This window comes from Centrocercus urophasianus, unplaced genomic scaffold, assembly GCF_019232065.1.
Source record: "Centrocercus urophasianus isolate 14NV4802_14NV808 unplaced genomic scaffold, USGS_Curo_1.0 seq_29, whole genome shotgun sequence".
Taxonomy (NCBI): domain Eukaryota; kingdom Metazoa; phylum Chordata; class Aves; order Galliformes; family Phasianidae; genus Centrocercus; species Centrocercus urophasianus.
The window spans coordinates 8,426,587-8,438,954 of NW_024884855.1; the positions used below are offsets into that span (position 1 = coordinate 8,426,587).

Here is a 12,368-nt window from a genome sequence, read left to right on the forward strand (position 1 = left end):
CATCATGGTGGGGCCGGCGGGGCTCGGCTCGGTACCGGGAGGCGGAGGGCGGGACCGGTGATCCCGGGGCAGACGCTCCCGCTGCCGGCGGTGCCGCTCCCGGTCGCGGTGCCGCTCCGGTGCCGGTCCCGGTGCGGGCGCCCCCCCCCCCCGCTCCGAGCGCCGCGCGCCGCGCGCCGAGCCCCGGGCAGGCACCGCCGCGGCGGGGCGGGGTGTGGCCCTGACGGACGGCGCGTCCCGCCAATCAGCGCGCGTTCTCACGGGCGGCGCGGCGGCGCCCTCCTGTCTGCGCTGCGCATGCGCCGGCGCGGAGGCTGCCGGGAGTTGTAGTTTGCTGCCCCGCAGCCCTCTATGGCAGCCGATGCGCTTCTCCCTTTTCTTTTCTCCCTCATTCTTTCGTTGTTTTTTTTTCTCCTCAGGGCCGGGCTGAGGGGCAGCGAGGACGGCTCCAGGCCGATCGTCCTGGCCGCGGGGGGTGCTGGGCGCCGGGGCTCACCGCACGGAGCGGCCCAGGGCAGGCCTCACCCGCAGGGCCCGGTCCCGGCTGAGTCAGTTGGGCGCCGCGCTCAGGGCTGGGCCGGCACTCCGCGCTGAGTAACGGCGGGCCGCCCGCACGGTGCGGGGCTGTGCTGCGAGGCCTCGTGCCTCGGTATCCCTCTTCAGGTTCTCTCCTGGGGGAGGTTGGGCCTTTGGGGTGGGGACGGAGGGCGACCAGCAGCCATCCTGGCACCCCTAGTGTGAGAGGTTCTTGTGGGCTGACAGGAGGAACGCGGTGGTACCGTGTGGGGACAGCATGGGGACTTGGCCAGGAACTACTGAATCATTCCGGTTGGAAAAACCCTCTGAGGTCACCAAGTCCAACCCCGAACCGCCCACACTGTGCCACCGAACCACATCCCTCAGTGCCTCAATGGTCCTCAAACACCTCCAGCCACAGTGAGCCCATCGCAGCCCAGGCAAAGGCACCCGACTGCTCTCTTTTGGGAGAAATCTGTGGAGAATGAGAAAGAAGAAGAGGAGGAAGGACACCACGCCAGGCAGCACCCAGCCCTCCCGCAGGAGGCACAGCCTGCAAGGGGCCCCGATGAGGCTGAAGCACAGGGTGCAGACCCCTTGGGTTGACCCATTTCCTCTGGACTAGAGCGCGGTGGGACAACAGGGACATCGCCACCACCTGCCCCATGGGGAACCAAGGAAGAGAACCAGGCAGGGAGCATCCACTGCAACCCCGTCCTGGTTTCCAGGGCAGCACACGCATCCTCCCAGAGCTCCCCTCTCCCACAGCGATCCCAGCCCCACCACACAGGCAGGCACAGCGATGCTTTCTGCTTTTATTCAATTAATGCAGCAATCTATACAAGAAAAAATAATAATAATAATAATGAAACCATGAAATTCCAAACCCTGACAGTGAAGAACCAAATTCTTCCTAAGAATCAACCAGAATTAAAAGTATACCCCTGCGTCAGACTGTACATAAAATAATCTCTGCCCCATTTACAGCGTTTCACACAGTACTTCTCGTATCTCAAACTTCAGAACTGTACAACTTTGTTACAAACCACGCTTTTTCCTAGGAAAAGCTTACAGAAAAAAATATTGCCACTTTCTTTTTTATTTTTTATTCTTTTTTTTTTTATTATTATTATTTGTAACAAAAAAAATTAGAATCTTATAAAACAAAATTAAAGTCAGCCAGAACTTCTAAGTGTGGGCAGGGGGGGCAGGAAGGAGCAGAGATGTGGTTCTCGGCTCAGCATTTCTCCTCCTCGCCAGGAAAAGGAGGGCAATTGGCAGACAAAAGACAACTTGCCTCTGGATGGGGAGTCAGACCCCATGGCCATGTTCTGAGCCCCCCTCCAGTCCATTCCCAACCACGGGTTTGGGTTGGGACATCTCTGAAACCAGCATGAGTGGCTGATGGTGTCTCAGCCCTGAGTTCAGGGCTAAATGTGGAAACTGGGGCTTCCCTGCATGCTGCAGGGAGGTGGAAATCACAGCTGGCAGCCTCCACCAGGCTGGGAGCTGCTCACAGGGCTGACAGCCCCTCCCTGGGCCAGCTCACCTCTCACTGCTGGCAGACAGCCCTGGGTTTTCTTCCAGAGGACGAGTGGAGCCTACACAACCACCACAAGAGCCTTGGTTGGATCGCCGAATCTTCTCAACGTGCAGGTAAGGGCAGCAAACCCAAATTCCTCCCTTGGCAAAAAAGCAGGGACAACTTCCATCTACCTCCCCCTTCCTTAGGAAAGACAGTTCTCATGGTCTGGGCTGTGGGTCTGAGTGCTCGTGGGGTCATCACATCATACACAGCCTCATGCTCCAGGACGGGTGAGCAGGTTACACAGCACGCTGCAGGTGGATGGAGAGGAGTTAGGACTGCATGGCTGAACTACTGGAGACAAAGAAGCCGACCTGGTCAGGCCTGCACATGAGCCCATCTTCACACCAGACTCACACTGTTGGTCTGACTGAAGCCTTCACACAGCCACGACAGAGAACAGGTACAACCATCAGCAGTGTTTTGAGCCACGGTTTTACCAAACAGGTCACAGTAAGGGATCTAGACATCTGGATCCATGTGAAAAAGGTGTCGTCTTGTTTCGAATCAAGGTTTCGCCCCAATGTTGTTCAGTGCAAAAGAGTTAAAAAACCATGTATCTACACATATACATCCGTGTGTATACAAAATGTCTGTACAAGTGGGGGAGATGGCCTGCCTGCACGCTGGGGACTCTTGCCCAAGAGATCCTATGGGTCAGATCGGTTGTGTCCCACTCTTGCCAAGGTGTCAAGGCCCAAGCAGTCAGCTCAAAAACTAAAAGCAAAACGAAGCAGAGGGCGGCAGGAGAGCAGCTCCAGCAATGGCTGCCAGCTCAGACCCACAACACAGACCTGGGATGAGGAAAAGGAGGGCAGAGCTCCCAGAGGAGGCATGCAGGAATACAAAACCCAACGGGACAAGCAGGATGCCTGCACATGTACAGACTGCACAAGGACTGGGATGAGGTGACGGTACCAGGCGAGGAGGTAAGACCTTAGGGTGCTTTGTTCAGCCTTTAGTGGAAATTATCTTGTCCCATGGGAGTCACAGTGCTCCTGCTGCTTCAGGGAGTGGCCCTGGGAAGGCAGGTTGCCTTCACTGTGAGTTGAGACACCAGAGTATAGTATCCATATTGCAGAGGTAGGCATAAAATTGGGAGAGGGGGAGAGCAGGCTGTGCAGAGCAGAGACCTCCAGCAAGGGAGAACAGGTGGCTCTGCACTGCTACTGCCAGCAGCACAAAGCAGCACAGCCTAATGCCCTTGGAGGGAATGGGGCACGTCCAGAGCAAAACCAGAATTAGGAACAGCCACCCCAGGCATCCCACTAGCAGGTTTCTAGCTTGCCAGAGATGTTTGCAGACACCAGCCATAAGGAGAAGAGATCGCTGCTCCCTGCATGCTGTTTTGCTGTTGGGGAATGCCAAGCTTTCCAAAACGGGGTTTGTAGCCAAGAGATGGCCTGGATTCTCTGCCACAAGCTAGGAATGGGAGGAATGCTGCCTCAAATGCTGAGTGTGGACTGATAATGGCCTTTCAGAAGTCCCAGATGCATGAACTTCCAGATCTCTCTGACAAGACAGGTAAGTGCCTTCAAATGCTGGCCATGAGGCTGCTCTCAAAGCTGCACAGCGAGCCGATGAGAGCTCTCACCAGGAAAGCAATCAGATGAAGAGAATCAAAGACAGGCAGTAGGAGCCTCACCTACAAAACCTCCTGCAGCTCAGTGCCGTGCTGAGGGTGACAGCAATTCCCTTTGCACTAGTGTAACTGCTGGATCCAGCTTCAGCAGCGAGCCCAAGGACAGACGAGTGGTGGGAGCTGCAGAAGTCAGCAGGGAAGGAAAAAGACAATGAGACCCAGATGTCATCACTAAGGAACAGTGCCCGTTTTTTGACCAGTAGCTCCTCAAGACAGCAGCAAACGGGTTTCAAAATATATTACATCTTTTTATTGCCAAGCGTGCAGATCATGAAGAGTGGGGGGACACAACACTAAGAAAAACTACAATTTGAGGAAGAACAAAGCAGTAAAAATTTAAAAATAAGACTATTCCTTACAACTGCCAACACTCGGGTTCAAAGAATCAATTGGAGAAAGACTCTTAAAAGTAGGGTTCTAAATACGGTGTCGGGCCCCAAACCTGCGAAACACAGATTTCAGGCAGAGAAAACACAAACTGGTGAGAAAAGACGAGGAAGAAGGCAGACTTCTAATGTCACCTCCACAGGGTGAGACATCTCACACCTCTCATCACTTCCTGGGGCAAGCAGAGTCCCCACCTCAGAATACGCACAGAAACAAGAAGGCATCAGACAACTGCTGCAGTGGTAGCTGATGAACATCCTGTGGGCCAAAACAGAGCTCCTCCGTACCCAGCAGCATCCCAAATCTTCTCAGGGGGTCCCAAGGCAAGCGTTCCCCCTAGCACAGCCTCCCTCCCACTCCTCTTTGCTGTCTCTAGCTCTGGAAAGCAGCACGTACTCAATGCAGTCCCTTGCTCTGCAGCTCCCAGGCTCCAATACAGACCTCAGGTCAGCACTGGACCAACACCAGTGAAGCCAGCCACAGCTCCATCCTCAGCCAAAACAGATCACTGGTCAGAACAGCACTGAGAAACCAGAGCTTAAGTACATTCTTCTTGGAGAGGGCAGCACAGGGACACAAAGCTGTGAGCCCAAGCTGGTTAGGGAAAACGGACTGGAAAGGAAATCTATGGCATTTAAAACTGGTACTAAAGTGCAACACAAATGTCCTAAATCCTTTGTAATCAATGCAGCAAAAGGAGTCTGCAAAGCTTCAAACTTCCAGTTACTGCAGGGCACACCCTTAAAACACAACCCAACAACAATTAGGTATAAGCAGACCAAGGAGCCCTTTGGTGAAGCAAGAAATACGAGGCCACCACAGAGAATTTCAGCTCCTGGGGTCTAACAACATCATATTTAGAACACTTGGAAAAGAAGAAAGTTAAAGCAAAAGAAAAAAGAAACCAACAAAACAAAATACAATTCTTGAATCTTACGCAATGAAACAGTTAAACTTTTTGGTGTTTTCAAAGAAATCCCAACAGACAGCCTGGCATAACGTTGTCTGCTTCCTATGGTAGAGATGCCCATTAGACCCAGAACTCAGGACACCACGTGTAACTGGACATGTTCCATCCTTACACACGTCTCAGCATTCCTCCATTCATAAAAACAAATCGCTAGATCCTTCCTGTTTACTCTTCAGCCTGAAAGGAAAAAACCAAAACTGAAGCTAAATGGAAAATAGCCAGAGGGAGGAGAAAGTTTTCACAGACTAGAGGCCAATCTCATCAGCTTCACAAGCCTGGAAAGTGCATTCCTCAGTGTCGCCTCATTTTAACTTTCCTAGCCGGGCTGCCATCCTCCTCCTCCTCGTCACAGTCCTCCGTGTACTCGTAAGACCTTCGCCAATAGTTCTCAGAGCTGAAGTTGCTCCGTCTCCTATGTTTTGGTAAGAGAACTGAGCGCCTGTTCTCCTCTTTATCCATTTCTAGAATCCGTGGCCTACGGAGAAAGAGAGAAAGAGGGGGTGAGAACACATCCACAACAGGATTCAAGCACTCCTTGTGCGGATACCATCTGGATTTTTGCATATGTTGAGCACCATGAGTGACTTCTTCCACACTGCTCTCCCAGCACTAAGCCCACGGCTCTCAACAGAGCAGAGCACAGCGCCGAGTTGCACGTCCCATGAAAAAGCAGAGAACTTTCCTTGAACAAGTGTGAGTCCTCAGCCTTCACATAGTGAGCTCTGGTCTTTAGCCCCACTGGGGAGACCTCCAAGCAGCCTGATCAGCCCTCCTGAAGTGCAGCTTGTGGTACCAATAAACATTCCATTGGCAGAGGGGTCTGCCTCCTACGGAGGAGCTCAAAAACGAGCTCAGCTCTGTGCTAAGCTGCTAGGATATTTGCAGTGCAGGATTAAACCACAACTCTGAGCTCTTTTGTCCTCATCCTAGTTCTCTCAAACATTATCACAGTGCAATTAGTATTTATGTAAAGCTGCCTCTGTTCTCCCCTGTACTCAGTTCAGTTTATGGTATGACCATGCTGGCAGGATTCACAGCTGCACAGAGCACTCACATTTATCCCAGGTGCCAACTACTGAGCTCTTCTGACAGATGTGCTATCTGCCCTATTTACTGGCACTACGCTGAGTCTTTTGGACCTTTCAGAGTCTTCAGATACCATCCACTGCAGGGCACTACCCTGAGCTCACATCCCAGTAAGGCGCATCTCCGCCTTCACGTCAGCTCTCACGGATCTGCAGACTTTGCCCTGCATGACCACTCCCTGAATCACACGCAGGAGCTCAGAGGTAAGATTTTATTTGCAGCCTCGCTCCTCTTTGCAATCTGTGTGCCCAGTCATCCTGAGTTCTGATGAATGAACACTGCTCATAAACAAACCATCCCCACCCTTCTCCTTCACCAGGACAGGTTGAAACACGGGCTGGAACTTCACAACAGCTGAGCTCCACGACCACGCCAGCCTTTTGGTTTCACATGATGTGCAGAGAATGCCACCTCTATCCTTGGGGAGCTTTGGAATTAGAGAACACCAGGAACATTGCATGACAGCTGGCAGACTGGCTACCACTACATTCACACAAAGCAAGGTGGTGTTTAAGGGAAGCCTTGCCACAGAGCTCAAGCTGTCTGGAGCTTCAGCAAGGAGCTCTCTTGTAGGTCAGCCTTACACACACACACACACACACACACACACACACACACACAGCTCTGGAAGCAAAGTAGATCTATGGAGCTTCCTAAGGAGACCTTCACCCTTCCCAGCTTACAAAACCTCAAAGACTGCTTTCATAATATACTTCAACACACCTGCACAGGTTGCTTGGCAATAGAGGTCAAAAATAATTAGCTGCAGGGAAACCATTGTTCTGAATGACTGCATTATCAAGAGGCAGCCAAATCTATTGCTTCTTCATTATGCCATTCACAAGATAAACAATGTAAGCTGCTTACGGCCAGAGCTTAGTCTCCACAAGCCTAGGAGGAACGTATAAAGAACCTCACTGATAACAGATCCATACACAGAACACACCTGGGAGGTGCTTCCCAGCTCCTGGCAAAGCAGTACAAAGGATGCTGTAAGCGTGCTGTGCAAGCTCTCTTGCCAGAGACCAGGAACCTCAGATGTTTGGTGACCCAGAGATGACACCCAAAACTCCCCCCTGGCCAAGATCAACTCACCTGTGAGCAGCATCAGGATCTGCTTTGCGATGGGACCGCTTTGGTTTCAAGATCTGGTCCCTGTTGCTTCCTGACAGGCGGTCAGAGGTGTAACCTGGTGGCAACACAGAGCTACTCAGCGATTTTGTTTCCAATCGAGGGGCATCTAGTCTTGTTCTGCAAATATTAAAAAAAAAAAAAAAAAAAAAAAAAGAAGTGAATTTGCAAAGTATTTCAACTGAATTGCTAGCAGGCTGCAATAGGTATTTGTCCTAGATGCACTGAAGTAGAACCCTCAATCCCAGGCACACAGCTCTGAAAGAGGGTCAGGACTGTTACATCCAACAGAAGAACAAGCTGCAGCTTCTTCCTACTTGAAGCTACAGCTTTTAACCTTTACTGCTTTCTAAAGACAGGAAGGCTTAGGGGTCAGCATGGCCACCACGCACAGGAAAGGTGCTGGGCTCACTGCAATCACAGTGATAGGATATTGAGCAGAGGTGCTCAAGCACCTGCGACATCCTATGAAATCACAGCGACTCTTCAATAACTTGCAACTCCAGTTAAGCCACTTGGGAGATGCACTGTGAGATCCATCAACACCAACACTGATAGTAACTGCTTCTATCTGGAAACTCCTTACTGTCTCTGGGATCTCATGGGGTCAGGCATTTCTCAGCTCGACTGAAAGGTTTAAGGCAGGAGTCAAAGTTTAGTAACCAGCAGCCACACCACAGCCCCTCCAGCAGCACAGCAGCTCATGCTGGAATAAAGCTGCCACTGCTCCTGGCCCAAGCATGGCTGCAGCCAGCAGCTTCTATGCATGTATGGAGAGAGGCAAGAGGCTGAGCAATGGCCGTGCAGCACAGATGAAAGCTTGACAGAGCAGTGCCTTCGCACGGTGCCACCACCACCTCCCAGCACAACGTAATTACCAGGTTCAATTTGCAAAAACTTCTAAAGTCTATTTCAAAACACAAACTGAAGCCTAAGAATGAGCAAAACACAGTAAAAGGTGGTGCTGGTGCCCCACAGTGCCACTTCCTGGAAAGAAAAAAAGGGCATCCTGATGCTGTTCCTGCAGCCTGTCTGTTTTTGCAGGATCAGGGCTGAATACCAGAGGAGTCTGGGTAAAAGAAAGGGAAGAATCACTACTTGTCCCTCAGTGCTTAACTTCAGCTTTTGAAGCAAGATAATTCTAACCTAAACTCCTGTTATGAAGCAAGTTCAACTGCCAAGCTTCCTCTGTGCTTCCAGTAAGAGACTCCAGTTAACCAGGGCGATGCCAGGATGGCAAAAATGAAGGTGGGTATGCCAGAAATGAGGAAACTTCCACAGGCAGCTGGCCAGGCTGCAAAGCCATCAGCCTGAGCTGTTCTCAGCTCCAGGACGGGATCCAGCTAGGACAGTAAAGGCATTGCTGATCCTGCCCTAGAGAAGTCAGGTTGTTCAATTACCTCTTAAATATGACAACTACATGATTGCAGTTAAAAATAAAGAAATCACAGCAAATATACTGCAAAGGCAAGAGGATGTCAGCCATGCTCCGTCTCCACACAGCAATACAGATTTGTGCTGCAGGAGCGGAGAGAAGCAAGAGCCATGCTAAAAATGAAAGTAAATTACCTACCAAAGTTCAAATTAAATAAAATTACTCGCCTGTGTGATGGCCTACGAAGAATTGCTTAAATGTGGCTGTGTGAGACCTCTAAAACGACTTCCAAGACCCACCTGAATAGGTCTCATTTTTACCCCCCACCTCCCACACGACCTCTCTGAGCATCTCTTGAAATCCAGCACATCATTCCTTCCCCCTGGCTCAAAGCTTCCAAACTTTGCTGGCTCCCTGCAGCCCTGCGCTCCGACACGCAGGGAGCACTGCAAATACCATCACGCAGCAGCTCTGAAGCGCTGCCGACTTACTTGGTAACCACGCTGCTCTCAAGCATCCTGAAAAACCCAGCCACTTCTCCAGCTCAGTTTTTGCTGGCAGCGTCAGAACAGCCTCCAGAACCACGTGCCCAGAGCAGAGGCAACAGATCCAGACTCCTGAGTCTGGGGCCCAGCAGCCTTTGCCAGCTTATTCACAGCTCCTGCAAGCAGCAAAGTTTACGCCGCTGTGACACAACCGCAGGGTGCCTGATTCTTCTGGAAAGCTCCGGGCTCATTCTCACCATGAAAGATGAGTTTTACGAGGTCACAGGCTGCTCCCCAGCCTCGCGTGCACGCAGGCCGCTCGCGGAAGCGGCTGTTTTCCTGGTTGCATAACTTGCTAATTCAGACTGCACCAGTCGCATGATCTGGGACTGGGGAATGGCAGTAGAGATGCTCCAGGGATGCAGGCGCAGACAAAGGTCACTGCAGCCCTGCTGTGCGTGCCTGCCTGGGCCCAGGGCCAGCTGAGGAGACAGTCCCTGTCACAAGGGATAAGCGACAACGAAGGAGCTCTATTTGGCAACAGTCAGAGTGCTCCCCTTGGCAAACAGGCGACAGCCACGCGTCCCCCAGGACTGCTAAGCTCTATGGAGATTAGACAGAAATAATGACTGGAGAGTTCCCACTTTTCTCAGAGAGAAATCCAGTCCATCCAGCCCATGGCTGTCTGTGCATGACTGGACAGAGACACACTTGCTCTGACACTAAGCAATTCAGGCTCCTCCAGGGAAGCCAGAAGGGCGTACTGCTGCAGAAGGATGGCTGAGCCAATGCAGCCAGCATGGCTCTGCTGGGTGCTAACAGGCCTCATCTGTTCAGCAGCACTGCCCGGCTCAGCCAGGCAGCAGGACGCCTTGGCTAGCTACATGCTTGCCCACTTGCACTTTGAGGGCAGGCAGGCTAGAATGAAACACACCCTTAGCTTATAGAGGCTGATGAAGGCAAGAAGTAGAGCTGCTTTAAACAGGTACATTATACATCTGCACTACTTCAGCAGCTTTAGTTTACATAGCCAAAGCTCTCTTTTCCAAGGAACTGCTCCACAGTTTAGGACAGGCAGCTTCTCTGTCCCAGAGCACCTAAATTCAGGTCTTTCTTGCCATGGGATCTGGAGATGCCTTTCACTGGGGCTCATTAGCACTCACTGCTTCTCACTGGCTGTAGAAACCAACAAGATGAACATAACAGGCTTTTTGTTGTTAGCCATCTCACCTTACCCCCTTTGTGTCAATAATCAGCAACCAGAGGGCTTGGTTCCAATCCATTTTTCATCCTATTCTCTCACCTGCCACATCTCATCCTGCCTCCCTACGTCTGTTCTGATTTTGCTCTGCTAATGCTGCAGGGCTGCTTCATTTGCCTTCATTTCATGGGTCACTCTATCCAGACGTCCAACTCCACTCTGCTGGCTTTGTGCCTTATCTTCACAATGTCACCAGACTTGTTTTGGAACCAGCTAGGCTGCCCAGAAGTTCCACAACTCTGAATCTAGACGGCTTTCCTGCTAGCCTCATGCCAGCCTGAGCCACAGCTGCAGCCCTGCCACCATGCTCATGGTTTTCTCTGGGTTTACATCAAATCAACTGATGAAGTGCCATCAGCTGACCAAGACAACACATCTTCTAAAGCAGGGAGCATGAGATGCAACTCACAGAGCTTGGCTTCCCAGCACCACCCTCAAAGGATGAGCTCTGGAAGCTGACTGCTGAATTTGCTGCATTTATTTCCCTTCAAAGCCAGCAACTTCCTCTGCCTTCCAGGAAATGAAATGCATGCTCCAAAGAAAGCAGTCTGCTTTGTAGGAGATTCTTTATCATAAGCATCAGCTTCAAAGGACTGTCCAGGTGACTCAGCTATGTTGGTATCATACGATCAGACACCTGAACATGCAGCCCAAAGCAAGAGTCTGAAACCCCAGCTGCTTGGGGTTAGGCAGGCAATGAAAGCCAGGTGCTTGGACACCAACAGTGCTGGCAAACTCGGGTACAACAACGAAGCAGTGCTGCAGAGAGCCAAGAAGCGATTAACTCTGCAGTAACAAGTTCCATCTATTTCCACTGACCAAGCGATGGGTATGGCAAGACACAAATGAGCATCAGAGGGAGATCTAGCAAAGATTTAAGGTCAGCTCAGCACATCAACAAGCAAGGCATCTTTTAAAGCGTTCCTTGCAAAGCACCATAAAAATAACACCACCGCATCCAAGGGTGCCTTACTGTCCTGAAGGCTTCAACACTTACTTTCGAAGAATGATGACAGCTCTTCTCTCCTTGATGTCCTGTGGTCGAATACAGTGTGTAATTTCATCGGCTGCGTATCCACTGACAACAAAAACAAAGAGCCGTGGTGAGAAAGATGACAGGCAGGAGGGTAAAGCGGTTGCCAGGCTCAGCAGCGCGCTCTGGCCAGCCATTTCCCAACTTCCCCCACAAATTCCTCCTCCAAACACCACACCACTCCCCAGGCACACAGGAGCTGGGTTTACTGAACGAGCACAGGAACAGTCAGGCCTTTTTTTTTTTTTTTATTGTTGATTTAATTTTTTTTTTTTAGCATACACCAGAGGAAACTGCCACCTGCCACAACATCATGAAATAAGTCATGTTGAAAATGAGTTTATGGAGTGTAAATTCAGCCAATTCATTTACGAAAGCTTCATCAAGAGATTGGCGTGCAAGAGAATAAAAAAAATCACCGCATTGCTCTCAAGCATCTCACTGAGAAAAAGCCATCCATCATCACCAAGATGCACAGTGTGCCCGGACACGGGGTGTAACCAGAGACACTGAAAAGCAGCTGCTGCCCGAGCATCTTTGAGGGGGTCTTTGACACTCATCCTCCTCACCATCATTACAGGTGCTAATGAGGGGCGGGCTGCCCTCTGCCTGCTGCTGTGCACAGCAGCTTCCTCCAGTCCGGCATGGGGAAGGAGAAGTGAAACGCCTCCTGAAATGGCCGACGAGGACAGGAAGGCCTCAGGGTGAAGGAGTGCTGAACGGCAGCACAACGTGCCCTGGGTGAACCCAACGCAGGAACCGCTGTGTCTCCAAGAAACTGTGCAGGGCAGTGCTGTGCTCCCAGCCTCACGTGAAGGTTGGAAGCCGTTTCATGTGGGTTTGCAGCTAGACACACACACACACACACACACACACACACACACACACACACACACA

At 51.2% G+C, this 12,368-nt stretch overlaps 1 protein-coding gene across 1 annotated transcript in view; it reads right to left on the minus strand.

Moving 5' to 3' along the window:
* Positions 1 to 1,317: 1,317 nt before the first annotated feature.
* ALKBH5 (alkB homolog 5, RNA demethylase) overlaps positions 1,318 to 12,368 on the minus strand; it is a 17,111-nt gene continuing 6,060 nt past the window's right edge. Inside the window, exons 3-5 of the mRNA XM_042827869.1 lie at positions 11,436 to 11,516; positions 7,282 to 7,437; positions 1,318 to 5,575 (exon numbers count right to left, since the gene is read on the minus strand). Of these exons, the coding sequence (XP_042683803.1) occupies positions 5,392 to 5,575; positions 7,282 to 7,437; positions 11,436 to 11,516 (421 nt within the window). The 3' untranslated portion in view covers positions 1,318 to 5,391. The remainder of the gene's footprint in view (positions 5,576 to 7,281; positions 7,438 to 11,435; positions 11,517 to 12,368) is intronic.